The 27,482-nt window shown below is 55.6% G+C and overlaps 2 protein-coding genes across 10 annotated transcripts; both read right to left on the bottom strand.

Moving 5' to 3' along the window:
- Window positions 1-55: 55 nt before the first annotated feature.
- Window positions 56-22,245, bottom strand: PHKA1 (phosphorylase kinase regulatory subunit alpha 1). Of its 9 annotated transcripts, XM_069015831.1 has the most exons (34): window positions 22,136-22,245; window positions 21,924-22,035; window positions 21,662-21,820; window positions 21,127-21,174; window positions 20,423-20,591; window positions 19,973-20,055; window positions 19,717-19,797; window positions 19,192-19,290; window positions 18,931-19,077; window positions 18,555-18,608; window positions 16,542-16,664; window positions 16,330-16,425; window positions 15,487-15,594; window positions 15,227-15,305; window positions 14,648-14,782; window positions 13,494-13,603; window positions 12,714-12,858; window positions 11,669-11,747; window positions 11,082-11,257; window positions 9,163-9,339; window positions 8,683-8,777; window positions 8,377-8,516; window positions 8,098-8,254; window positions 7,858-7,937; window positions 7,579-7,657; window positions 7,370-7,499; window positions 6,894-6,995; window positions 6,379-6,494; window positions 6,043-6,081; window positions 5,006-5,050; window positions 4,590-4,760; window positions 4,023-4,076; window positions 3,685-3,885; window positions 56-3,433 (listed from the first exon to the last, which is right to left on the bottom strand). In XM_069015831.1, exons 2-34 carry the CDS (start codon window positions 21,999-22,001, stop codon window positions 3,260-3,262), a joined length of 3,729 nt encoding a protein of 1,242 aa, XP_068871932.1. In that variant the 5' UTR covers window positions 22,002-22,035; window positions 22,136-22,245; the 3' UTR covers window positions 56-3,259. The 9 variants fall into 9 exon arrangements, with proteins under 9 accessions (XP_068871932.1, XP_068871931.1, XP_068871934.1 ...); XM_069015830.1 differs by lacking the exon at window positions 22,136-22,245 and having other exon boundaries at window positions 21,924-22,049; XM_069015833.1 differs by lacking the exon at window positions 22,136-22,245 and having other exon boundaries at window positions 11,178-11,257; window positions 21,924-22,049.
- Window positions 22,246-23,888: 1,643 nt separating this feature from the next.
- On the bottom strand, window positions 23,889-26,987 carry BMP15 (bone morphogenetic protein 15). The gene is made up of 2 exons (XM_069015829.1): window positions 26,257-26,987; window positions 23,889-25,776 (listed from the first exon to the last, which is right to left on the bottom strand). Exons 1-2 carry the CDS (start codon window positions 26,573-26,575, stop codon window positions 25,001-25,003), a joined length of 1,095 nt encoding a protein of 364 aa, XP_068871930.1. The 5' UTR covers window positions 26,576-26,987; the 3' UTR covers window positions 23,889-25,000.
- Between the last annotated feature and the right edge of the window lie 495 nt (window positions 26,988-27,482).

Below are 27,482 nucleotides of genomic sequence, written 5' to 3'. Positions count from 1 at the left end.
CGGGAGCTGTAGGCCCGCCCCGCCACTATTCTGCCCCCAGCCCGGCCGCGTAAGAAAAGGCAGCCAACTCGTGTTAGAGACATTTTTACTGGGGCTTCCACGCAGCTCGAGGTGATGGTTATTCTCTAAAAATGTCGTTTAAAAAGGTCCGTGGCCTGCACGCAGACCCCCACACGGCGCCCGCCCTGCTCAAGGAGCCGCAGCTCAGGACGTGCCCGGGCCTCCCGACCCCCGGCAGCTCCGGATAGAGGGAGGCGCCGGGCCCTTCAAGGCTCCTCTGACGGGAGCAGGGGTCACACAGGGAGGGATTAGCTATGCTAGGAAAGATGTGTGCTAATGTCTTTACAAACGATTCCATGGGTGAGGGTATGCGTGTTAACGTCTTTGAAAGGGGTCTTAATGTTTCTACCCACTTCAAGCCACAGGTTTGTTATAGAAACCAAAGAGTTTGACTCCTGAAACAGACAAATGGGTCTACACAAGCTAGAGTTTCTGAACTTTGGGGGAAAAGGACAGGTTCAAGGGGGGAATATGTTGTAGGTGATTCGGGAAGGCTGTACCTTCCTTAGTACCTCAGCCAACAGGGAAACGAAGAGGGCAACATGCAGCTGGTGGTTTAGGATAAATGGAGGCTGTGCTCTCTGAAACCTCAAGAGAGAAAATCCTGCGGGCAGATGTCCCAGTGGACTCTCTCCCTTTATTTGAATGAAGTTGCAGGACTCCTCTCTCTCCTTTATGGACACTGGCTTTTCATAGCGTGATTTTCCATACAGCCACATGTACGAAGAGCTGCTGCCCCAGAAGACCACCTGGCTTTGAGGCCACACCAACCTGGACATCAGAAAACACAGGCGCACACGGAAGAAAACATCTGGCTCTGGAGCTAGCCCTATCCACAGCGGAGTGGCCAATTTTTGCCTGGCAGCCACCTCTGCACTCACACACAGCCAGCCCAGGGAGCACCACAGGCAGCATGGGCAGAGCATGGTGCTGGCACACAGCATGGGCACTGCCACCCTGCCAGCTCAAGTTCAGCTGCTGTCCCTCAGCCTCTTAGAAAGAGCTCAGGCTGTGACATCCAACCAGCAGAAACCACATCTTCTGTGCTTGCTAGAGTGGATGTGGCCACTCAGCCAATTCCCATGAAAACACACAGCCATCCAGGCCCCTGGGTGCAGGAAGTGCCAGAACCTTTCATTGCGTAGGATGGCAGTGGTGAGAACAGCCACGTTTGGTGCAGCCAAGATCTGCCCACCCTCGGGGCTCAGCTATGAGAGGACGTAGAAAGGTTAAGGGGCATAAGGGAGTCGAAGAAAGACTGGTGGAACCAGGCTCTGCCCTCCCTGACAAGAACAGCCACCCCAAAATACACAGGTTCAAGGGGATCCTGTATCCTCCCTTGGCAGGTGAAGGCAGTAACTTAAAGGAAAGGAGAGGGTGGAGGCAAACCCCCTCCTTGCCCACCTTGCCTCCCCGCATGCCTCTGTAGAGCAGGTACGAAGCTCTCACATGGAAGGCCAGGCAAAGGATGATATGGATGTTAGTCCATCTACACCCATAGGTGTTGCCCTGGCTGTGACACCCACAGACCACGTCCACCTCCATGAGAAAGATGGGTTAGAGTTGCACGTGACTCTTTTCTGAGGGTCCAACATGCCACACAGATGGTCCTCTTAGGGGAAGTCTGCTGCCTCCCTGGGGCTGAGATTAAGCACTAGGAAACTTCCCAGCTGGGTCCAGCTTCAGACTGTTACCCACTGCTGCTCTTCCATGCGGGTCGCAATGAAGCTACAGCACATAGTCCAAGGGCAATCAAAAGAGACTTTCAGGGCCTGGGGATGGTTGGTAAGGGATTCTAGAACACAGGTTCTTTCCTCTGTCCTTCCAGTTGTGGGCAGTGACATTGAAAGAGATGGACTCAGCCTTCTGCATACATGGCTTGGTGGCTGATGTCACTGCCACAATTTCAGATTTTTTAATAGTTTTTTAACAAGGCATGCTTTCCCCAAAAGGGGAAGGTTGCTCAGAGCTTTGCTCACTGACAGCTGTAAACCAGGCTTGGAAGGAGACATGGATGGTATCAGGCTGGCCTGTGACAAGCTGTGGGACATTGCAAGGTCAGAGGGTTCGAGTGAGGGTTCTTGGCCTGTTGCTGGATGTGCTGAGTATACTGGAGCACACGTGAAGTCTTACGGAGGGAAAGCCAAAAGAGAACCCCGCTTCCTCCACCATTTTGTGGAGTGTGTGCCTGATCTTCATCAGTCCAACCACACCATCCTGAGTGGGGGCTGAGCTGCAGGATAGATCAGAGCAGGGATCCACTGTGTCCCCACCCCTCTCTGTGCCAGGCTGTGGGAGATGGAGCAGAGGCCAGAGATGAGCATTAAAAGCATGGCTCTGATTGCACAGGTAACACCAAGCAGCCAGCTCAGAGCTGCTTCACAGAGCACATGAGAGCTCAAGAACCTGTGACTTGGCCACTAGCACCCCTGCCCGGGATAGAGCAGATGGCACAGAGGGGCTGCCACTGGCATGTCCCAGCCAGCCAGAAGCCTTGTACTACAGCTTGGAGGTAAACGGGATCCTGGCTACCACAACCTCCCCAGCTCCACACACAGGACCCCCAGGGGGAGGGGGGGGGAGGGTGAGGGGCTGCCTGCTTCCAAGCAGCACAGCTGTGGCTAGGCTGGACCATATTGATTTTGAATGTACTGGGAGAAAGGCTTATGCACCATCCGCTATTCCTCTAGCAAAGCTTTTCCATCAGCAGCAGGAAGAACAAGAGCTCCAGTACACTAGTATAAATCCTGCAGATTTGCAATAAAAAGCAGCGTGGAAGAGGTTAAAAACTGCAAACCTGCTGGAGGCAGGGAGAGTGTGAGCTGGTCAGAGAGCATTGTAATGCTGAGCACACAGGTCTGGTCAGGGGAGCCCTTTCCAAGTCCCTCAAACAGAGGTCTTTCTGGGGGTGATGGCTCAGGAGGAGTCATGCAGACAGAACCTTCTAACACAAGCATGCTTCAAAGCTCAGCCTTTCCCTTGCTCCACAGGCCACACACAGGCACAGGTCAGTTTAGGACACATGCCTCCTGTGGAGCTCCTCAGAGGGCCTCTCACCCACCAAGAGGCCAGGGCTGGGAGGAGAGATGGTGACACAGGCTGCCTTGCAAACTAACCTAGTTACTAAACTAACCATCTTTACAAGCTGTATGAAACAACCTTCCCAGAGCACTTGCAACCCAGTGAGGAACTGCAAGAGCTACTGCATGGAACAGCCATCTGTGGGCAGAAAGTCGTACACGTACAAGGCCACCGACTTGGACAGGTAGGTCATGGTGCCAAACCGGCCGCTTGGTGCACTGTCATACAGCAGGCTGCAGATGCCTGTTGAAGGATCCCTCTCCAGCATGTGCTCATCAGCGCCCAGGGCTTTCTGGATTTTGGACAGGGAAGGAGAAAGGCATCATTAGGAAGAAAGGCAATCCCCTATCAGCTTCTATCTGAAGCATCCTTTGTTGCACTCAGAGTGTGACACACTGATGGTGAGCAGTGGGAGGAAGACACTACAGCTTTGCTGTGCCCCATCAACACAATGGGGACAACAGGCGGGGCTCTCCAAGTGGGCGAGCCCTGCATAGCTGTGTGGAATGTAGCCAGCAGCCCTGGGTGAGGCCTGGCCCCTACCTGCTCCTCATAGAAGAGGTCATTGGCTATGTGCAAGATCTTTTCCACAGCTATGATGCCACCAATGGTGTGCACCTCCACATCCACCAGCATGGTGAGCACTAAGATAGCTTCCACCAGCAGCTGCCTGTACTCTGGCTGGGGCACACGGTTGAGGACGGACTCCACATGCACAGCAAACTTCATTTCCCCTGGGGTCATCTGTGAGGAGGTAGAAAGAAGTGTACCTAGAGCACTGTATCACCTGCTCAACTCCTGAACTATGCTGGGCAATCACCCAGGGTAACCAGCACACAACAACCCATGTGCCGTACTCCCCATTCACGTGAACCTCCTACCTCTCTGGTTGTTGAGGAGGGAAGAACAAAGCCCTCCACAGAGAGGCCATGGCACTGCAGAACAAGAAGGAGAGATCATAGTTATGGTTTGGATAACCATGCTAAGATATGCAGGTCCAGCCCACAAACTTGCTCCCACTTGAACACTGGTGCATGCTGCACCCCAGCTCCCCCTCCTGACTCCACATAGCATCACTCCTTTCCCATCCATTCAGCGTCAGCCAGAGCTCCCCTGCATGGGGCTCTGCTCCCTGGCTCACCATGCTGAGGATGGGCTGTGCCCAGAGCACCTTCAACTGTGGCTCTAGCCATGCCCCTGTCTACCTGATGCATGAAGCACCTGAGCAGACCCCAGTTCCCCTATGCAAGATACATGCTGAGGTAGGTCCTACAAGACTACAAGTGCAGGTCTTCCACAGCTTTCCAAGGTCAGCTGCAGGCTTTGTAATGAAGCATAGATCTAAACATCAGGGACCAGCCCTGAGAGTCTAAGTCCCTGTGGCAAGGCTGGTGCCTGGGACCAGAGGCTCACGTACATGGAGAGGCACCAGCTGATGTCTAGCTCACCTTCTGCAGGACCTTCCAGACCTTCTGGTAGAAGCCCACAGGGACACGGTTAAGGGCTCCATCCAGCCGCCGCCTCCGCTGCCACTGGCCCTGCCGGCTGTCCTTACTGCCCTGGTCTTCCAGCATGCTTGAAAAGGAGCCCTTGCCCAGCAGCTCTGTGTGCCCAGCAGACTGGGCAGACAAAACAAGAACCACAGAGACTGCTGCAAAGTTAAATATCCCTCAGGAATGCAGCCTGCTGCTGCTCAAGAGTTTGTAGTTCTCCAGCCTCATTCCCAAGACAGAGCTGCCACCCCTGCCCCCAGCAAAGCCCACCTTACAGCCCCAGCTCCCTGCAGCACCCCCCAAAGCACAGCTCCTTCCTGCAGCCACAAACAGGACAGACCCCATGTGTGCAGCCAACAAACACAGATTACCAGAGAGGACTTGAGGTCGGTGTCCCCGGACTGCAGACTGAGGGGCTGAAAGAGAAAGGGAGAGATGGAAATCAGACCATGCCAGAGCAGGGCAGCGGTCACAGCAAACAGAGCACCAGCATCACACGTCAGTGTCAGGTCACAGGGCAGTTATCCCAGGGCCAGGGTGAGCTGGAGATGGAGTTTTGAAAGGAAAGCTGCAGAGGGCTGCACATGCCAGGGCCGCAGAAGCAGTGGGTTTGTGCTGGCCTGCACACAGGAATAGGATTGCTACTGCTCTGCTGGCTGCTGGTACAGGCAAGGATTTAGTCTCAAGCAGACAGGAGGACCAGTAGCAAGGTCACTGCCCAGAGATAGCCCTCTGTGATGTCAGGTTTCACACTGCAGCAAGTTGGCCCTAAACCTGCTGCATCAGCCTGGCCCCTGCAAGCTCTGTCTCTTGGACAACAAGACACCTTCTAGAGCTCAGGACTCCTCCTGTACACATGCCAGGCACAAGAGGAGGTCCTTGCCATTTGCAGCTGACCAGAAACCTCCTTCCCCAGAGAAGAAATAGCTGGGGAGGCTGCAGGCAGGATCCAGTGAACTGTCCAGCAGAGTCACTACTGGTCATGGCATTAGAAGCATCATGCCATCCTGCTCAGCAGATTTTGTGGGTATAATGGAATGTATTTGAGCACAGCGGCTCCAGAGCACAGCTCCCAGCTGGCTGTAATGGCAGTACGCCCACAGCTAAGGGAAGCTTTTTACCTTCTTAGTCCAAACACAACAGGTCCCACTCAAAGGGGAGCTCCTGAAGGTTGTGGGCAGTGGGCAGCCCTGGGCTGCCACAGCATGTTAAGCCATGCTGACCTCTTCCCAGGGAGCCAGCCTCTGTCCCCAACCTGAATACAGCAGCCTTGAGCCTGCTTAGAGGGGAAGCCAACTCATTGCTGCAGCAGCTGAGGGAAGCTCATTGACTTGAGCATGCAGGGAAGCTGCCCTGGTGCATGGCATGAGGGGCAAAAGCTGAGGCTGCAGGACCAGGAGGGCTTCACCTTACTCCCAGGCAGAGACTGCCTACGTTTATCCAATTGCTGCAAGAGAAGAAGAAAATCAAGGTTCTGCTGTCGGAAGATGCCCACCAAGACACAAGCCACACCTGGGACACCACATGGTCCTCCCCACCCCTGCACCTTCTCAAGCACCCCTGTGCTGCCCCTGAACTGCCAGAGCAACCCCCACCCACTACCAGGTTCACCCCAACTTTCCCCCCAGGGCAGGACTGGAGACAAAATTAGCTCCTGGAAGCATCTGTGTCTCCCACTCTTCCAGCTGTTCTGCCTGGTCTGTAGCTGGTTTTCACCCACAAGACCTGTTGTGAGTGGCTTCACCTGTTTGATTTCACTTTTCAGCCTGATGAGGCCAGTGTGCTCAGGCCTGGTGGTCCCGACAGCTTCCATGTCACAGATGGAGACAGCAGTGGTGAGCGACGAGTCCACTGAACGCACTGGAGGGGAAGAGAGGTCTAGAGTGGGCAACATCACTCAAGGCATGGCCATCCCTCATCGCTGTCCAGGCACTGGTACCTTTGCACGCCCTTGCCCCCTAACACGATAGCATCAGAGATCCATAAGCGCAGAACAGAACTGCTTCAATTCAGACCCAACCAGGTCAAGTGCCAAACTAAGCAAAGCTCAAATAGCCATGAGATTCGGGCTTGACCCCAGAAATCACTCAGCACTATCCTTATGAAGAGCAGAGCTTCCTGCTGGACCCCTCCAGTACTGAAGCATCTGTGCTGAACATGGGGGAGAACAGGGACACCCCTCACAGGTAGGAACATGTAGATCTGGCCATGCTCTGCACTCAAGCTTTGCCCTGAGATGCTCTCTGCTGCAAGACTCACCACTCCTTTCCACCCCAAACTCCTTGCCAGAGAGGATGTGGTAGAGGAGGCTCTTCATGTCTGATGGGCTGAGATTCATCAGGTTCTCTGTGGCTTCTCCAGCTGGAGAGAACAAACTGTGATTTTGTAGCCTGCCTCACAGTCCTCCTAGGACATTTCTACCCTGCATGCCATTCTGTGAGCAGGGGGAGTGCTGGTACAGGAGCTCATCTGGCAAGGACATACACTAGCTCCAGGTGCTGCCTGCAACATGAACTCTTCCCTATGCCAGCCCGACACATGCTGGGATGGAGACTGCAGTGCAATCACTTGCTTGTGCTGCTCAAGAACAGGTCCAGCTGCAGACACTGGCACTTCCATGCAGGGTCTTGTCCTAGCCTGAGCTGCCCACTTTTAACAGTACTTTTTTCCGGCCAACAGAGCCCAAAGCATCACAACACCTACCCCAGCTACAGTGCTGTCCCTGCCGCATGTACCTGAACAATGCAGGGAGTGTGCCAGCTCTGTTGCCATCACCTGGATGATGAGCCCGATGCGGATGCGGAACATCTCAGCAAAGAGTGCAGGCTGTGTGCGTATGTACATGGCCAAGTACACCATGATCTCCTGGAGGGGCAGAGGCAGATCACCCCACTGCTGCTCACCAGGGCAGACACCCAGCTGTGGGGTCCCCTGACAACCTCACCTGGGTGAGGATGGACACACTGAGGTTCTTCTCACTGGCTTCATCAATAAGGCGAACAAGTTCCTCGTAGGGGATCGGGCTGGGGGGTGAACATACAGCAGAGCAGGTGAGAGGCAGCAGAGCAAACCCTGCATACTCCCAGTCCGTACAGTCTCAAGAGGAGAGATACAGGCCGGGGACAGCCACCCAGGGCCACTCCTGCCCATGGACCACAGAGCAGCAGGCTCACATCCAGAACGCAGCCCAGCATCCTTGGGGAGGGAGAGGTGCTACACTCACGTGGAGATTGTCTTCTCACGTGGCTCTGGGGGCAGCCCGACCGTCAAGTGTTTCTGGTGAGACAGGAGGTCAGTACAGGCCTGGGGACAGAAAGGCAGCCAGTGTCAACAGCTGAGGATATGGGGGCTCAGCACAAGGCAGAGGGACACAGAGCTGACGCAGTCATGGTTCACCTGCTCACTCTGCTGCCTCCTCCCTGACAGACCTCAGCCTGCTAGAGGCTGGCTGTAAAGCTGTTACCTCATCCAGAGCTTCAACCTTCTTCTTGAGGATGCCAGAGATGTAGCGGATCAGGGCCCACTGGCGTGTCTCCCCCACCCGCACATATAGCTCAGTAAGGAGCTCCTTGACGGTGGGGCCAGGCTCACTATCAAGCCCCGTGTGCCACTCAGGTCCCCTGTGAAGGAGGTGCTGGGTTATATTCATCAGTTTGCCTGTCACAGCTCCCTGGCAGGCCCTGTGGGCTGTGCCAAACCCCTCTATGCATAGTGAGCCCTCAGGATACAGAGCTCATCCTACTTGAGGATGTGGAGCATGTAAAGGATGTCTGCTTGCTCCTGCAGCGTGGGGCAGATGCGCAGCTGGTCCACCAGTGCCTTGCAGTCCACGTTGCCATCCTCGTCACGGGGCAAGTTCATCTCTGCATAGAGTGCATGGCTCTGGGGGAAGGGAGACCCGTGCTGCTGATGAGCACCACCAGCACCCTGCACCAAAAGGACCCATGCATATTCCCCCTCATCAAATAACAAGCCTTCCCCTTGCAGTCCTGCAAGGATACTGGCTCTAGCTGAAAGGATAGCTCAGTCTGGGAGAGATAGAGCTCACCTTGCCATCCAAGTCATGCTGGTGGGGTGAACTCAGCAGCTTGACCGACTGCTGGGATGCCTGGAAGATCCTGCTGGGGACATACATCCCAACATCTAAAAAATACCAAAGGTTGGCAGAGACATGTCCAGCCCCAATTACCACTACTGTCCCCCAAACTACCTCAGACACTCTGACACTGCTCCCCCAGCAGTCCTTGCAGAGAAGCTGGCTATGGGAGAAGGAGCCCCTGTCTACTCATTCAGATGAACACTGCAGGGAGCTGCCATCCTTTATTGAGTTTCCATGGGGCTGCACAGGCACCAACTCCAAGATACTCCATGGCCAGGACTAACATGACGGACATATTGTGCCTTTGCCCAGGTAAAGGCATAGTTCCTCTGCAATCCACGGGAACCCCAGCATCATACAGCTGTGAAAGTTCCCAAAGCACTTCAACCTCACCCCTGGGAAGGTGTGGAGGGTGCTGGAGTTACTCACTCTGGACATGCAGGTCCTTGGCCTTGGATGCCAGGGACATGAGGTCACGGGTGGTGTGGACAGCAGCCCTGAAGCGGCTCAGCCCTCCCCGCTGGGTGGTGGGAGGAAGGTTTGACTGGGGAGTCGTGTGCTGCAGCAGGTGATCCAAGTACTGAGTAACCTCATCATAGGTGTCCTCTGGAAGGGAAGGCAGCAGAGCAGGGGTTCAGCCACTTTGAGTCGTGGCACTCAAAGGCCCGGAGAGCTCCCAGCTGTGCCTCAGCAGGGACAAAGCTTTGCTGGCTGCATGAAGCGACAATGTAGGGCCAGTGCTGGCAGCCAGGTGGACTAACAGACAGTGCCAGCAGCCAGGCACACAAAGCACCCCTGTTCCTGCATGACTTCTGTCTGGGACACTGCCTGCCCCAAAATGGGGCTCCCTCTGAGTCCCACCTTGACAAAGGAAGCAATAGGGCTGCAGCATGTTTCTGATCCAAGCCCAAGCAAGGATAGGAGTGTCCCACTCAAACCCTGTGGGAAAACCCTCACACTCCATCCCTCCAGGGAAGAAGTGGGGAGGTACAGCCAGGGGCAGCCTGTCCAAGCAGAGACCACTTACAAGCACCCCAGCACAGCAAGGGCATCTTCCAAGCAGGACTGCAGCAAGGGAGCAAGGCAAGGTGGGTTTCGCAACAGTTATTTCTAAGTAGGAATTACAGGAAGGGTTATGGTTTCTGCCTTGCTCTTTGCCCAGCTTCAAGCAGCTCCCAACACCACATCAGGAGCACCAGAGGCACCACATGCTAACAGCAGCATGGAAGAGGGTGCTCAAAGGCAAGGTCTCTGCTCAGACAGGAGGTAAAAGTTAGGGGGTGCCCCTGGGGGGAATTTATCTGGGGAATTGCCCCAGATAAAACACAGATCTGTCAATGTACTTACAGTGGGCCAGGGCAAAGCTACGCTGCTCTCCAGCTGGCAAACTCGGAGGTGTGCTGGCCCCAGGAAGTGAGCTGCAGACTGCACCTGAAGCAGCATGGCATCCCCTTTCCACCCCTCAAGAGAATGCCTCATGCCAGCGCCTGAAGGCTAGGCTGGAAAAATCCTCTAAGCACCACCCTTGAGAATATTCACCTGCCTGGCTGCAGCATCTGACCATGAGAAAACCTTAAAATGTAGCATCTTTGAGATGCTGTTGAAAGACCAGGCAGATCCTCTCACTGGAGCTGGGAGGCAAAGCAGACACCTGGGACAAACCCTGATGCAGCCTGTAAGGAGGCTGCAGGCGAAGTGAGAGAACGGCAAGAAAAATGAACATTCAGAGTCCCAGCAGTGTAGACAACTGGCTGCAGGAGCTGCACAGGTAAAACAGATAGTGGGAAGGCTGATAATGACCAGTGCTAGGTCACATAGGAGATGTCCCCAGGCCTGCTTGCACGGGGGACAGCAAAACTTGTATCCTGCCACGGTCCCAGCACAAGGTGGGGTCCCTCATGCTGTGATGGGCCAAGGCATTCTCAGGTACTCTCTACACAGCAGTAAGGCTTCAATTTGGCACTCACTGGAGCAGCTCTGCCCAGGGGAGGGGCAAAGGCTCTGAGAAAAAAACCAGATTAATTAGCGACATGGTGGCTCTTCCCCACCACCTTGGTCACTGTACTATCACCTTCTGCACCGCCATTTCTGCATCAAAGACCCTCAGCCACATCTCCCAAGCGAAGGCAGGCTGCCAACCCTTTATCTCTTCTCCACACAGCAGCTTATGAAGGTCAGAGCCGCTTTTTCCAGACAAGGCTGACAGAGGGTCAGATGGGAACAGGGTGAAAACCCAAGCACATGAAGAACACAGCGGTGGATGCTGGCAGGGAGGTTGGGTGTTACGGGTGTAAGGGTGAGTTAGGCATTTGCCAGCCCAAAGCAGTGACTGGCCTATTCTCCCTTACCATCCTCTGCTACCTGCAAGCCATGCAGCCACTCCTCGGTGTCTAGCTTCTCAAAGCTGTCACTGCTGAGCCTGTAACTCTTGGCAAAGACCTTACCCTCTGGCCCAGGGTCCATAAAACTGAGGTGCGTTCGGCATGACGTTGTCAGGAACTCCGACAATTTACCAGTCTGAATTCTGGGCAAGAGACAGGGAGGTCACATGGAGAGGAAAGGAGAGGCGATACCCTTGGCTTTACAGGCCCTTTGATGGGGAGAGACACGTTCACCAGGAGCATACACATACTGCTGTCTGCAACAGTTGCTGTCTGCAACTCTCTCAGCTATGGGTGGGCATGGAAGGGCTGCCCAAAAGCTATCAGAGGAATCCTGCAGCCATGGGTTTGAGGACATGAAGAGCTATATCCCCTCTTTCATCTCCTCTGTTTGGATCATAGCCCCAGGGCACACTAATAGCCTAGCACACCCCAGTGTATCCCCCCCAGCTTGCTCCCCCACAGCCTATGCTCTGCCTAGCAGGTATCCTCATAACCAGGCTCTTGGAGGCCACCAGCCCTCTCCCTCCTGCACGGCAGGAAGCTGCACTCACCTTGCGCCACCGAAATACCCATCCTGCAGCTTCTGCAGCATCGCCAGCACCGTGGGGTGCACACTGCTGCTGGTTTCATCTGTGTGGAAGAGGCACAGGCAGTCAGGCTCTCATGCTCAAACTTGCTCCCAGCAAGTACGCCAGGACCAGGTGGGCATTCAGACACCCAAAGCACCATGGCCAGACCCTTACTCTGGGGTACATGGTCAGACTGTGGTACCAAGAGCACCACCCAAAATGGGAAATTCTGGACTGTCCAGGCTGGATTCAAGGAAAACCAGGCCAGGACGCCCTCCAGGCTTCACCTCGGGCTGAAGCTGACAGTACCAGACAGCAGCACCTAACAGCCCCCTGCTCTGTCTCTGCCTTTCACATGAGGCAGCAGAGGAGTGGACTGCTGTTGAGGGCAAGAGGCACCACAGCAAAAGGCATGCTTGAGAAATTAAGGGGATTTCAAATACACAAGGAAAGACAGAAAGGCCTTAAAGTAGAATAAAGTCACCTCCCTGCACCAGGCTCACAGGGAAGCCGTGAGCTGCTGCAGGCAAGCCAATTCTGCTCTGTGCCTTTGCTCCTGGTTTACTGTTTTCCCCTCTCTGTTGACTAGGAAAGCCTTTAGCAGGTGCTCAGTCTTAGGGAAGAGTCAAGATGCAGAAAGAGCACCAAGAACACTTGTATACACAAATTGCTTTTTTGGTCTTGCTCCGAAAAGGCCTTCCCACAAGCCTATTTGTCTGGAGCCTCAATTGTATTCAATTCAATTAGTGCCAGCAAACAGCCCTTGAGCTGCAGGCACTAGTGCCTGACAGGCAATCTTGTGAGATGCCAGACCAGCTGCCCTGCCCTGCCCTGCCTTGTGAGATGCCAGACCACTCGGCGTGGCTCCTCCGAGCAGTAAACTCTTCACAGGACACTACCGGCTACTCCAGCCTCACCATGTCCCTGTTACTGAGATGATCACACATCTCCCCACCCCCTTCCTCCTGCAGAGCTACTTCCCAGGGCTGCTCTAGTCAAATGCCTTGTGAGGCTGGAGTATCTATACCGAGCATGGTGTGGGAGATGGGGAAGGTGATGGTTGGTCGCCCAGTCATCCTCCAGCGGCTGCAGAGGTATGAGAGGTCCGTCCTCAGCATCTCCACAATCATCTTGTTGTCAAGAGCCAGGTAGAACTGCTGCTGGTCTATGAACTGTGAGGACAGCAGGAGACGTGATGGGCCCTTCATGCAGTCACCAGGTTCTTATAGTGCCACCCATGTCTTCCCACAGGCACACAGTCAAGCTGGTCACGCTTGCCCTGAGGGCAGCTCCTCTGCACTGACGGCTCATCCCACCTTACTTGGCAGGTGCTAGTACAGCCTATCAAGGAACCCTCAACCCCCAGGGCAGCTACTGACCACTAACAAATATGAGGAGGTAACTAACGCCACAGCTCAGCAGCAGCAGCATCCAGGCTCCACACAGCCAGTCCATGTTGTGCCTCTTCCAAGCAAACATGCACTCCCCATAGTGCTAGGCTTGCAACACTGCTTGTCCCCTGGACACATGTCTCTGGCCTGCCATCAGCCTCCTCCTGGTGTCCTTGTCAGCGTGAGCAGAGATTTTCTTCCAATACTGATCATTAGAAGGCTCAAACCTTGCAATATCCACACAGCCAGGACCACCAACTGTGCTGCCTCATGCCACAGAGTTGGACTACTCCACAGTCCCAGGCTGTTCCAAGAGTGCTGGGTCACACCTTAGAATAACCCAGCCACTGAAGAAACACCCTGCCCAGTTTCATATCACAGAATAGCTGGGAATGAGCCTGTGAAATGTCACCCACCTGTGGGGTAAAGGTAAAGATGCTCTTCCTGATTTTGTAGAGCTTGGAGGTCCCAAGGACACCCATATGCCGGTAGGGCCGTCCAGTAAGGCACATCTGCTTGTTGCGGCCTGGGAGGGCAGGAAGAGGAGTTTTTAGTACAAGCCTCCTCATGAAAAGGGATGCAGCAGCAAGTAGTGCCAGGACTCTTGCTACAAACCAGCAGGGAAGTGCTGGTTTGTGGTTGGGATACCCCAGAACCCTGTGTCAAGCTGGTACAGCTCGAAGGGACAGTAATTCTCTGTCCCCAGACCTGCCCAGAGGGGTAGAGACATGCTGAAACAGCGATACACAGTCTTTCCTGACTTCTGCAATGTCACACCTCCTGGTCCTTGGGTATGTCAGAAGCTGGAGCAGGGCTAGAGGTGCCCCTCTGCTTAGGGCTGGCCCCCCTAAGTTGACAGCTCTATCAGCATTCCAATTGCTCCTGGATTACTCCCAAAGCCCAGGATGGTGCAGCAACAGCATCACTCCTTGCTCATCAGCTCTGGCAGCTACCAGGCTGTTCCCCCTGCCCATGTCACACTTGGCCTTTTGGTGGCCTAAATTAGCCACCAAATTAAATCACAGCAGATCAGATGTCTCCTTTGGCCCACACTAAATCTCTGGCTCCTGCACAACACACTCCATGCCCGAGGGGTTGCAGCATCAAGGAGCAAGCATGCAGAGGTGAGCACATCCTCCCCTCACACTCAGCCCTGCTCACCCCCCAGCAACAGCCATACTGCCTGAGCTCCAGGCTCTTTTTGACAGGGATGGCCCAGGGACTTCCTGGGGTCAGGCTGGCCTCCCCCACCCAGATCTGAACACAGGAACAGAAGACAACTCCTGCCCACACCAGGTTCAACCCAAAGGGATCAGAGTCTCTGTCTGTCCCTGGGGTGACTGTGCAACTGCAAGCCAAAGCTCTATCCCTGTCAGAATCATGCTGAACAGCACTGCCTGCCACCTCGTTCCCCTTGGGCATGAGTGGCTTTATCAGGCCTAGAAATGGGCAGCAGAATCCTCATCAGCCAGGCAGAGAGCAGGACACGAGTGTCTATGAGCAGGAGTGCCAGGGGTGGGAGAGACCCTTCTGCACCCGTTTTGCTGCAGGAGCAGGGAGTGCAGCTCACCCAGCCGGGCATAGATGTGACTGAGGATGCGAGCAGGCTGCACTCTGATGGGGTAGACATCCGCCACAGTCTCCACGTCAATGCCCTCCTTCTGCAGGATAGCCTTGATCCCCTCTGTTTCGGCCAGGATACACACTGCAGATGGAAGACAGTCTCAGTGCAACAGAGGCACAAGAGTGTGATAGCACTGCCCCATGCCTTTGGGGACACATACAAGGCACCACCCCATAGAGAGGAAGCTGTCTGGGGTCCCTTGGGAACCAGTTCCCACTGCACAAGTCTGCCTTGCCTCTCCTAACACTCTATACACACAAGTTTTCCCCACCAAGTGGGAGGAAGGCAGTTTTCAACCTCTCTGCAGGGGAGGCTGCAGCACTTGATAGTTCTGTGGGTCAACACAGAATGAAATGGAAGGCCTTGCACCCCATCTTCCACCCACCTTGCCAGGGCTGAGACTGGGCTGTATTGGCAGCAACCCAGTAAGCAGAGCCATCCCAGAGCCACCTCTGCGAATTCTGCACAGCAAGAGTCCCCCCACCTGCCAGGCTTAGGGGTTTGGGACTGGTTCCTTTCCCTCACCTTGGACCACCACATCAGGTTTAGGGACAGTTGCAAAACGGCGGTTGAGGGGATCTATTTCACCAGGAGCTAGAAACCCCTGTGGAAAAAAAGGTATAAAGAGATTAACATTTTATGGGCAGGATAGAATGGGTGATGCCTATGGACAACCCACCTTAAAGAGGTCCTGGGGGACTTCCCCGCAGTGAGTGGCAGCATTTGCACCTTCACAGCTCAAGACCTGGTCCCACAGCCCTCCCCAGCACTCAGGGTGACCCTACCTCAGCCATCAGACAACCCAGGATGTAGAGGGACTGTCCCCACATGTGTGGCAGCTTGCCCATGGGTATCCTGTCCACAGTGTGTGGGTTCCTGTATTCCTCATCCACCTGGAAGACAAGCCAGGAGGTCAAGAAGGGATCCACAGACACAGGATGCTGAAGGAAGCATTCTCACTGCATCTTGAAGTCCAGCAGTTCAAGGTTTAAAACAAGGCCCCACAACAGCATTTGTCACAGAGGGTCCGAAAGAGCCTGGTTATACTCCTCCTCTCTTCTTATGACTGCCCCTGGCATCTGTGTCAGACAACAGATCAGCTGCTCAGACCATCCCACTAGAAGGACTGACATGCCCCAGGAGCTCCCAGAGATGCTTTCTGATACTGGTGAGGAGCATATCTCCCCTGGATGACCTGGGCATCAGGAGGCCACTGCTCTTAGCCCAGTCCCACACAAATCCCCTCACCACTGAACAGGAGCTCAGCACCACCTACTCAGCCCAGGTCTGCTTGTCCTGAGCTCTTGGAGCACTCAGTCTCCAAGCAAGCAGACCATCAGCAAATAACTCTTGTGTATGGGAGTAAGAAATGCTTTGGGGGAAAAAAACCAATTTTTATCCAACATGGTTTCGTAACAGCTCCAAGCCATCCTTTTTATACATGACGTTTCCATGCATTACATTTGCCCCTTCACTAACAATCTGGTATAATAAGCACTTAAAACTTAATCGAGACCAGGAGTTTCAGCAGTTGGACTTTCATGATCCTTGTGGGTCCCTTCCAACTCAGAATATCCTGTGATTCTGTAAGACGCTCCTGCTTGCCACCATAGCACAGGATCACTCACCTTATCTGGTGGGACACTGTACAGCTCTGGCAGCAGGTGTACCCCATTCTTCCCCTTGATGAGAACCCCCTCAAGGGCTTCCCGGTACTCCTGCACCTGAGAAGAGAGGAGAGGGAATCTGACACCGGTGATGGCTCCCTGCATCCTTCCCCTGCACACTTCTCCTGCCAGGGACTTTTTTCCACCAGCCCAGTAGGTCCTGCCTCTCTTACCTGCTCCATGTTTCCACTGAAAATCCCATCAATCATCAAGTATGCCCAGAAGAGAGGCCACTCACACTCAATGTTCTCAAACAGCTTCAGCTCTGCAGGTTCATAGTAGAGGCGTCTGGGGTCCTGTAAGTGACATCAAGGGAGGTGGTACATAACAGGATCCTCTCAAACTGACAGGGCTTCTCCTCGTCCTGAGACCCCAGCCTCAAATGTCCTCCCAGCCCTCCTCTGCAGATGGCCAAGACAAAGCTGAAAAGCAGTTTCAACTGCAGCCTCTGTTTTCTCCATTGGACTACCTGCTCCCAAGACTCCTGCACTGATGATGGAGAGACTTACCCTTCCTGGGCTGTACCTGGTCCCCAGGAGAGCACCCCAGGGCCCCCAGAACACCCCAGATGTTGTGCTGTTGTACAACAACAACATGACATCCCCTGTGCCACGCTGGGTCCCCTTTGCCTTGCCTGCTCTGCCTGAGCCCCTCAGCATCTGTCTCCTCCAGCATCATCAAGCTGGCCCAGCCAGGTGAGAGGGCTTGGGCTGGTCACCCAGGGCCAGAGAGGTCCCTCCAGGGCCCTCCTGCCATGTGATGCCACTGTGAGCCTGACACAAGGAAAGCTGTCAGGATGAAGAGCTGCCTGCACAGAGTCCTCCCACCTCAGGTCTGTGTGGTGTAGCGCCCTTTCCTCGGCCCTCCCTGCTAACTGCTCTGTTTGCTGCAGAGAAGGGAGAGCGTTGGCCTTAGCAGACTATTCAGGCAGAGAGGACAGAAGGCGCAGATGTCTTGTACCTGCACTCCAGCCATAAGCTTCCAAAATCCCACCTGACTCCAGCTAGCTGCATGCCTCTGCAGGCACCGCTGCCCTTTCCATGACTCACAGCTCCCCAGAAGTAAGTAATCCACAACTCTGCATGCTGCCAAAGCTCACAAGCGCTGGCAACACTGGACTGGAGATGCTCCTGCTTCTCTCTGGCTCTGGAGCGGGGCAGCCACACACGCTGCCTATTATGGGCAGGTTTTCAGAGGCACAGCTGGTGATGACTTAAGAGCCTCTGAGTATCATATCCTAGTTCAGTGGTTATCAAATGAGACTGTTGCTTATAAAATTTTCCTGTTTTCTCTCCCCAAAGCAGCAAACTCTCCACTTGCTCCCAGGGCCATTCTGGCAGTACCCAAGCTGACAGCTGGTTTAGGAGAGACAGAAGCAGCTTTGTGACCTCCAGAGCTGTGTGGATGCTAAAAAGCTGGTAGAGAGCTTCTCGCAGCTTCTCACAAGCTTCTCACAGGAAAGCTGTGAAAAGCTTCTGTTCTCACGCAGTCTCTCATGAGAAAGCAGTTAGAGAAAAGTAAACTCTTTGCAGCTGCATAATTGTTATGAGAACTGCATATTGTTTTGGGTACATGGAAAAATAATATTTACAGATAGGCATTATACCGCTCAACCTATCACCTTTAGAGGTGGTGGGTGAATAGGCCAATCATGTAATTTCTTTATTGCAAACCACACTATAAAATATGAGCTTTCCATTAAACGTGGTCTTAGCTCTGGCTTTGACCATGCTTCTCTGACCTGAACTCATGTCGTTTTTTGCCGTCCCTGCACGCAACAGCAACAGAGCTGCCGTAGATGAGGCCATTGGGTTACGGCTCTGCACAGTCACCTCCCCAGATCTCCAGCCCTCGCTCAGGTGCAGCCCTGGGAGAGCCCACCTCAGCAGGGCTCCCATGCTGGGCACTGGTTCCACCTTCTCCCAGCCTAAGAAAGACACACCACCGGGTTCCAGGATGCAGGCAGAGCCAGCCTCTGGCCGTCTGCTATGGGTGTGGGTGAGACATACCACCTCTGCAATGAGTTCTGGCATTTTGGGAAGCCTTGCCCAGATCCATGACACTGCCTAGGGCTACTCAGGGCTCTTGTGTTCCCAAGGCTCCCCAACACAGCCTTTGTGCTGCATCCAGGCGGGCTGCTGCTTGGCAGTCAAGTTCTGCCAGGCAGCAGGGCTGAGGACACACACCTCTTTGGGAGTCCTGTATCCATCCCGGAGGAAGCGGCAGCAGCCATAGCGCCCCTGGAAGGGAGAGAAAGATTTGCTGAGCAGGAGGCACAGTGTGAGATATCTTGTACCTTGAATGCAGAAGCAGGGGAAGGGTGTTTCCTTTGGCCAAACATCTCCTCCCTTGCTCACCCAGCACTCAGGTACCACAATCACAGCCCAGGGCCGCAGCACACAGGGCTGCTTCTTTGCACACCCCTGCCACAGGTCATGCAGACTGGGAGAGGACATGCCCCAGCAACCCACCACTGTACATGTTTTTGGAAAGAAAAGGGCTACAACAGTTTGGACTGCAGCTGTCTCCTGGGAACAGTGAGACAAGGGCAGAGATGCTCACCTGCAGCTTGGTGATAATCTCCTGCTTGGTGATTTCCACCAGCTCACTGTCCTCCACAGCAAATGCCGGGTAGGAGATGACAGAGAGCACACTGGCATCCACCTCCTTGGATGTGGAGGCCCTGGGCAGCATTGAGTGGAGGATGGACTGGGAAAAGGGGAAGGAAAGGTTGTTAGGCTGTCAGGCCAGGCATCATTCACACCACAAACCCAGCAGATCACAGTTCCTCTTGCAACAGCATAGTGCCTGGGTGGGTCTCACCTGGCAGTGCTGCACCTCATCTGACAGCACCCGTATCACTGACTGTGGGCCTCCCTTGGCTCCAAAGAGATCCAGCTCATCCAGTGCCTCCAGGGCAGCCTGCAAGCAGGGTAAGACCCAAAGAGGCATGTCCTTCACCATGCTGCTCATCTGAAAGAGCTCTCACTCCATGCTAGTTGCTATGTGAAAAGCACTGCCCAAATCTAAAAGAATTTGAATCCTCCTGTGGCTGCAGAACATCTCTGGTTGAAATGGGACCACAGCTCCAGACATCAAAAGGGCCTGGGACATTTCTGCCACACACCCCCGAAGAACTTTTCACTCCCAGTTCAGGCAAAACTCAGGCTAGAAGGGCACAGTTTTATCCCAGTGTACAAGGAGAAGAATCTTGCTCCCCAGGAACCTATCACTGCATGGGGCATTGAGACTCAGCAGTTCAACATGCCCAGCCTGTCCTGTCAAAAAGCATCTCAGGGCCCCTGGTGCTCCTCACCGCCCCCCAGCCAGCATTTCTTCCCAGCTCACCTTGGCCATGCCGACAGAACTGGCATTCAACTCGGTGATGCCCTGGTTCGTCTTGTCCCCACGCTCCCATATGCCAAAGTCCTGTGAACCAGGCACTGTTTCAGAACACACCCAGCAAGCCTATGAATCCCACCCATCCATGGTGCTTCCAGAAGGTGCTGGTGTGGCTCATGGGGAACCCACAGCTGTTCCTAGACACCAGTGCAGTATCTCTACCACTGGAGCACACCCCCCTTCCCCAGCACATGCTACGCACCGCAGTTTTGTAGGCAGCTTCAATGTAGAACACGAGGTTCTGGATAAAGTTGACTTCATCCAAGCTGTGAATTATGTGGAGGCCTGAAGCACAGGGAAGAATTCACATTAGCCACTCCAAGCCCACAAGAGCACCCAGGATGGGGCTGCAGGAACCCAGGGAGGACTCGTCCCCACTGCATGCCTGCCCAATGGGAGCCATGTCCTAGCTGATCCCATCTCCACTCCCACCCCTTACGGCAGCACTAAGGCTTCAAACAAACAGGGGCTTTTGGAGAGACCGACATCAAGGGGCCCAAACCCACCTCAGGTACTGTAAGCACAAGAAAATAGTGGGGATCAGGGAACCCATTGCAGCAGCTTGGCACCCAGGAAGCTGCACCCAAACTGAGACTCTCACGAACCTGAAGACCAGCACGCTCAAAGCTGTAATGGCAGCCCCCAGCATTACCTGAGGCCGTCATTTGTGCAAGCATGAGGAGGTAGAGGGAAGTAGCATCCATCTGTAGGTGACCCCATTCATGGTCTCCTACCACAGTGGCACAGGTGTGGGTGTTATACTTGGCATGCAGGCAGTCCCTGGTGCTCTGACTGTACTTGAAGGCCTCTACTTTGTCCACCTTGAGAAGGGCAAAGAGACGCAGGCATTCATTGAACCCTGTCTCCAGACAGCTCCCGAGCCAAGGGCTGCTCCATGCCATGAGCGGAGAATATGGAGTCGTGCCTGGCAGGGCAGAAATTCCACAACCCCTGGGCTGAGCCCCTCCGTGCACCAAGGCAATGAGTGTAGGCTCACATGCCACTGCAGCACAGGACTGCAGCAGTGGAGGGTCCACTGCCACAGCTGCACCATGCAGAGGGAAAAGGGTTACCCCAAACGCCCTCAGGGAGGAGAACTGCAGAGTCCTAGCGCCTGCCAGGCCAAGAGACAGGGAGCAGTTGGCAAAGGCTCCACTGGCCACCAGCCCACAGCTCTGGAACTTCAATCACACCCAGGACAGATGCCCACTCAGAACTTATTTCAAGACTTGCTGGAAGGGGCCTTCCTGCTGCTCACCAGGGAAGGCTGGGGAGGGCTGGCACAGCTAGGACTCTGTGGCATAGCTGGACTTTAGGGAGACCACTTGACACTCAGAGCTGCTCCCCAGCCCCTACCTGTCTCATCATGCACTGGAGCAGCCCCCGCATTAGCTTCACCACGCTCTGCAGGAACAAGGAAAACAGGTTTGTTAATCTCCAGGAGAAGCCCTGACTAAGGATCAGCTGGCTGGTGACCTTTGTGGGGCTCAGCGTCTGTAATCAGAGCCCCCGCTTACATTTTCACAGCCCCTGGGTGACAGCAGAGGGAAGATTTCTTGGTCTGCCAGCAAGGCCAGGCTGCCCTGCTGTGCAGCGGGACAGAGGACATGGCTGCAGGACATGGCTCCCCAGCCCTTGAGAGAAGGGCTGTGGCCCCAGATCACCCCAGAGCCAGAGGTCTAGACCCTCTGGTTGGGCTCCAGTGTGGTCTGGGAAGAGCAGGCTCTGACATCCATTCCTACTGCCTCCTGGGTCGGGGGACAGCCGTGTCCTCGCCCTCACTGCACTGCCTTTGGGCCCCTGGCCCAGCTGTGCCAGAGGCTGACCAGACCGGGGTGACGGCAGTCGCCGGGCGACACCAGCCCCGCCTCCGGCTCCTGCTCCCTCCTACCTGCTCCAGCTCGTAGGCCTTAGCCTTGTCCTCGTCGCGGTCGGCATTCTTGCGGTAGGCCAGGCCAAGACCCCAGACCGCCAGGATGCTGTACACGTTGTCCCGGACCCAGGCGTCCTGGTGGTCGGCGCTGGCGGGGAGCAGCCCTGTCACCGCGTCCTGCGGAGGGGACACACCGTTCCCACGGAACTGCCTGGCCCAGCGGCCAACGGGGCGCGCCGGGGCCGCGGGTCTGCTCCCCATTCCCGGGCAGGGTCCGCACCTGGTGGCGAAGGATGGTCTGCTGCACCAGGCGCCCGTAGCCGTCCAGACGCACACCCGAGTTGCTCCGGCTCCTCATGACGGCGGCAGCAGGACCGGCACCAGCACTGGCACTGGCGGGACGGCACGGGTCCTGTCAGAGCCCCCGCCCCGCTCCGCCCCTCCCCGCTCCGCCCCGCGGCACAGCCGGGTCCCTGCCGCCGATGACGATACCCGAGCACCACCGCAGCCCCTGAGCGGCCACCTCTCCCGCGCTGCCCTGCGCTCCTCGCCGGCGGCGGCCTCGGCCCACGGGGCGCTCACTACCGAGTGGGCAGGACCTGCCGCCATGGCGGCTCCGAGGGCGGGGGGGCGGTGGCTTGCGGCGCCGCCTGCCGGGCGAAGGCCGAGCAACGCTGAGTATGGATACGCGGCTACAAGGACGGACACACGGATACAAGGACAGACACACGGACGGACACACAGATACGTGGAGGGGCACACGGACACACACGCGGATATCCGGATACAGAGACAGACGCACGGACACAGGGGCGGACGCGCGGACGCACCTGTGCCGGTGTGGAACGGACTCACGGACTGGTGTGGGACCGCAGGGACACACAGATGAGTTCGCGTACTGGTGTGAGACTATACAGACACACAGACGGACACACCGATACACATACCGGTGTGGGTCTGTATGGACACACGCACGTATGCTAGGTGTATGGACAGACACACAGACACGCATGTGGACAGAGGCATGGACACGTCCATAGGTGTGCACGTGCACATAGAGGCATGGACACGCGCACACATGCACACGTACAGGTGTGCACACACTTACCCGCACTGGAACACATGCACAGGCAGACTCGTGTGCACACATACCTCCACACGCACACGTGTACACAGCTGTGCACACACCCTTTGCATTTCCACGTGTCCATAGCACACAGAAATACACACATGTGTGCCTGTGTACATCCACAGGTGTGCAAACCTGTACATACCCACAGGTACACTCACCCATAAACACACACAAATAAGCACACACTTCCCATGGACATACACAATCATACACGTGCACACGCACACAGGGATACACCTGCAGGCACAGGTGCGGGCAGACACATGTGCATCATACAGATGTGCACCAGCAGCGTTTGGGCACAGTGGGCTCCTGGAGACCGCAGCACCCCTCATCCTGGGGACCCCTTTGGGCAGGTGGGGGCCAAGTGGCATCCAGGGTGTCCAGGGCTGGGAGCATGCCCAGCTCCATGCCTTTTATCATCACTTGCCCGAATGAGTTAACACCACATGCTTAATGATCGATAGGGATCAGATCTGTGAGCTTCCAAAAAAGGAGAAGACATTCCCCACTCATGACCAAGATATGGCTAACTGGGGACAAGGGGCAGAAGAGGAGCCTGGGAGGTCTGTGGTTTCTCACTCTTCCAGGATGGGAAAGAAACTTCAAGACTAGCAAAAAAAGGAAGGATTGGAGTTGACAGCACTCTGTCCAACAGCAAACACTCACAGGGAAAATAAAAGTGCTGAAACCTCCCCAAGGAACTTAGGCCAGCAATAACAGATAGGGCTGGACCTCAAGCAAGAGGAGACCCTGGCAAGAGCCATGAGCTGTGGAGAAACAGCACGCAGGTGACAGTGCCCCCAAGCTCTGGTGACAGGGATGATGACTACCACCTTTGCCTTGATGCTCAAAGAATGGAAATTTTGCTCCAGCACTGCAAACAGGGCATCATATCCAGCAACAGGCAGGTTTGCTTGCAGACACCTACCCAAAATAGCCCTGGCAGAGAAATGCCTTGGCCATGGTGACAGACAGCCCTGGGAGACCTGTCTCATTGCTCCTCCATGGTCCCCTAGAACTTGCCCCATACAGAGGGATGTGGGGCATCTCTTGTTCCCAGCCCCATGGAAGCAGCTGCCTGCAGCCACATCTGGTCCACTCTGCACTAGGGCAGATCTATGCTCCAGGGGAGGCACTTCTCACAGGTCCCACTTGAACCAGCTGGGATTTACCCCCTCACCCACCTCCTCCAGTGAAAGCCCAAGGGCAGTTGCACAGGGATGCAGCCTATGGCAGCCTATCCCAGGGGGCACCTGCTGCACCTCAGGGACAGTGCAAGAACAGGCCAAGATGGTTTTTAGCAAAATCAATCAATTTATTTATTCACAGTCAAGCAATAAATAGAGGAAAGTCAGGCAGCAGGGGTGCTGAGAGCAGGACTGGACTGACTCTTCTGGTAACAGGGACGTGCCAGAAGCCCAGCAGAGCCCAAGGCCTGTGTGACAGCAAGAGTGCAAGAAGGCAGAGAGACATCTGTGATGGGAATCTGATCTCTGGGATAGGACGAGACCTGAGCCCTGCTAGAGGGCAAGCCAAGGAGCTGAAGAACAAGTGTGTCAGAGGAAACAGCAGGCAGAGCCCAGTACAGGCAGCTGCCTTGGCCTCTAGCGCTGGAAGCAGAGATGGCAGCTGAGGTCCCTCCAGTTTTTCATAGCCCTTCCAGAGCAGAACTGCAGGGGAGGAGAGAGGCTTTCTCCCTCCAGCCGAAATTCTCAGCCCGGTGAGATGCCTCTGCAGCTGAGACTAGACAGGGATGGGGTGCTTGTGAGTTGGGAAGGAATGCCACAGGCAGGGTCACATCAGATCATGACACCACCAATGTGTGGAATGCAAAGCACAGAGACACCTGGACTTCTCACCCTCCCTGCCCTGGCTCTACCAGGAGACTCCCAGCCACCTCCTAAGAGCTTTGCACTCCAGTTTAAGGATGCAGCTCATCTCTGAGAACATCAGGCCAAGCCCCTCTGCCCACCAAAACCAGGCAGCAGCCATGGGGGCTGCAGGAAGGACAGATGCCACGGGGCAACCACCCCAGCACAGGATCCTGCCTTTAAAAATCCACAATTTACATAAAACTGTCACTGTAAAACCTCCCCACTGAGCAGCGCTGCATGGGGAGGGGAGATGAGCTGAGTAAGCTGCAGGCAGAGCAAGATAAATCCTAAAGTCCAGATCTGCAGGAAGAGGCAGAGCCCAGGGGTGATGTGCTGGGGCAGTGGAAATTACCGGCAGGTGCAGGACTCTGCAATCATATTCTCATATTCCTTGTACAGTATGCCTCCATTGGGCTCAATCATGAGGACACTGATGGGGCTGTAGCGGTAGGGCACACAGGAGGGCCGGGGCACACCGGCATCCACAAGCTGATGAACAAAGCTCTGCACCACAGCATGGTTGGGCGCGTGGTAATCATAGTGGAGCAGGTGGGGGCAGGTGCCCTTGCAGTAGCGTGGGTTGTAGCGGTGGGGAGCAATGATCCAGTGGTCCCAGCCCAGCTGTGCAAAGCTGACAGGGAAGGGGCGGAGGGAACAGTCACTCTTCTCCCCTCCCTGCTCCCGCAGGTAGTTGGGCAGGTCACGAGCCAACATCCCTGTATCACGCCGGTGTCGGTGGGGCTCTGCTGCTGGAGGTGCCAACCCTGCCTGAGTATCATTAAGGTAGAGAAGGAGGAAAGGGTGGCTAGGGGCCACTGGGGCATCGTGGCCTCCTGCTCGGCCAGCACGCACACAGACATGCCGCAGTGCCAGGATCCCCATGCTGCTGTTCCCCAGTACCAGGTAAGGGGTGACATCAACTTCAGCCCAGCCATGGCGGGGATGGGCAGTAGGGCTGAACAGGAACCTGGGTGCCTCACTGGCCGCCACCAGCTCCAGAGCGCAGAGGAGGCGACCATGGGCCAATGACAGACTGGGGAGGTAGACCACAGTGGCTCTGAGGAGGTGCTCGGCCTCTGGCTGGCCCTCCAGGTGGTAGGTGAGGGCCTGCAAGTACCAGCGACCTGCAGGGAAGCAGTGACCAGTACCCCCTCAGCACAGTACAGGAGGCACTGTGCAGCACCCCTTTCTCCCATGGTGCTGCCACAGCCCCACACAGCACAGTGGAGCCTGTGACAGCCATCTGCCCCAGCACAAGGCAGAAGCTGCAGCAAACAGAAGGCTTGCTAGTGGGGTGAAGGGCAAAGAGAGTCTGTAACATTTCTCATCCTCTGCACCAACACCACTAGCCTGGCACAGCATCAGGCAGGGTGGGAAGGGGAGAAGGGCACACAAGGGCCAGCGATGCGTTTGCCCATCTCACCCCTAGGGCAGAGCCTTGAACTCCTGCCAAGTGGAACCCCATGGCCAAGAGCAAGCAACCCCAGCCAGGACACTAGAGAGGGGGAAGGAAAGAGGCAAGAGACCTTGCCTTCAGAGCTCAAGCTCACCCTGCTAGCTCTGCTAAGCCCTCATACCATCCTTAGTGCCCACCGGCTGCTTACCTGCCCAGGGCTGACCCCCATGGGAACTGGCCTGGACCAGGCGGATGGTGTTGGTGCCCAGGCTTCGGCTGCGGCGGGGTCGGCCTTCGTGGTCAGTGGCACGCCGGTACAGATTTAGCATGTAGCGCAGGGGCTGCCCACTGGCTGGCCCCACTTGCCAGCCTGGGCTGCCTGGAGCCCGCATTTGCAGGGCCTGCAGGAGAGGCAGGGTGGGGACAGCAGGCAGGGAGCCAAGGGGCAGTGGGGACTGGTTTGCAGCCTGGGAAAGGGGCACAACAAGGAGGAGGAGGAGGCTGGTGAAAGGGTAGGGCATAGCCATGATAGGTGAGTGTGTGTTTGGGGAGGGAGCAGGTAAATGGGACAAGATGGGGCTGGCCAGCAGAAGAATTAGGAAGACCTAACCTGCAGTCATGCTTCTCCCCACTTGAGAGGCAGAGCTGATTCTGGGCACCAGCAAAGGGATCCCAGGGTGCTGCCAGCTCCTATCAAACCAGGACAACCACACCAGCTGCTTCAGCTTGGCACAGGAACAGAAAGGTGGGGAGATTCTGTATGCAAAAAGGGGTACAATTCCAGACTAAAACCCAGACCAAGAGCAAATCTAGCCAGACAGAGCCTGGCTATAGGGGCTGTAAAGGTGCTGGGGTAGGGGAGTGGGGTGAAGTGGGGTGGGAGAACCAGCTCACTCAGCCCACCTGCGACTGGCCAGCCTCCTCCTACAGGGTAGGAGGTCCCTGCCCAGGCCCGTTTTAAAGGCATGGTCTCAGTCAGGTTTTAAAGAGGCAGGAGCTCCCTGGGTCCCAGGGGAATGGGGCCAGAGCCTGAGAGGGTGCTTTCATGCATTGAGAGTCCCTCCAGCTCCCTCCGCTCTATGCTGCCTCTCCAGCAGTGGCTCAGCACCTTTGTGCCCTTTGCTGCAAGCTGGTCTGGACTGCCCCAAGCAGGCACAGAGCCTGGGGTTCTGCTCCCCAACAGCCCCGCAGCACAGCCAGGCTGCCCAGTGCCTCACTCTACCCACCTGGCACTAAGGCACGTGCGTGAGCAGAGTGACCCTGAGCCCAGCAGTACCCCACTGTAGGCATCATCCTGTCATCACCATCAGTATGCCCACACCTTTGCCTACCTTGACCAGTTTCCAGGTCTTTCTGCTAGCACCAGCTCAAAGCCGAGAGGTTGCGAGCATGATGCCCACCCTCTTGCTGGCATGGGCCATTTGAGGCACTTTC

Source organism: Aphelocoma coerulescens, chromosome 4A (genome assembly GCF_041296385.1).
Source record: "Aphelocoma coerulescens isolate FSJ_1873_10779 chromosome 4A, UR_Acoe_1.0, whole genome shotgun sequence".
Taxonomy (NCBI): domain Eukaryota; kingdom Metazoa; phylum Chordata; class Aves; order Passeriformes; family Corvidae; genus Aphelocoma; species Aphelocoma coerulescens.
The sequence above is the reverse complement of the archived record's forward strand: the minus strand, read 5'-3'. Positions and strand labels throughout refer to the sequence as shown.

Bases quoted from the DNA above. Each gene is read 5' to 3' on its own strand.
- PHKA1 (XM_069015831.1), bottom strand. From the start codon at position 22,001: ATGAGGAGCCGGAGCAACTCGGGTGTGCGTCTGGACGGCTACGGGCGC. The intron at 14,783-15,226 runs GTGAGGGAAAGG...TTCCATCTGCAG, and splicing joins ACCTGATGTGGTGGTCCAAG to TGTGTATCCTGGCCGAAACA. The intron at 5,051-6,042 runs GTGAAGCCCTCC...TTTCTCTTTCAG, and splicing joins AGTCTCTGCCTGGGAGTAAG to CCCCTCAGTCTGCAGTCCGG.
- BMP15 (XM_069015829.1), bottom strand. From the start codon at position 26,575: ATGGCTATGCCCTACCCTTTCACCAGCCTCCTCCTCCTCCTTGTTGTG. The intron at 25,777-26,256 runs GTAAGCAGCCGG...GCTTCCCTGCAG, and splicing joins TGGGGGTCAGCCCTGGGCAG to GTCGCTGGTACTTGCAGGCC.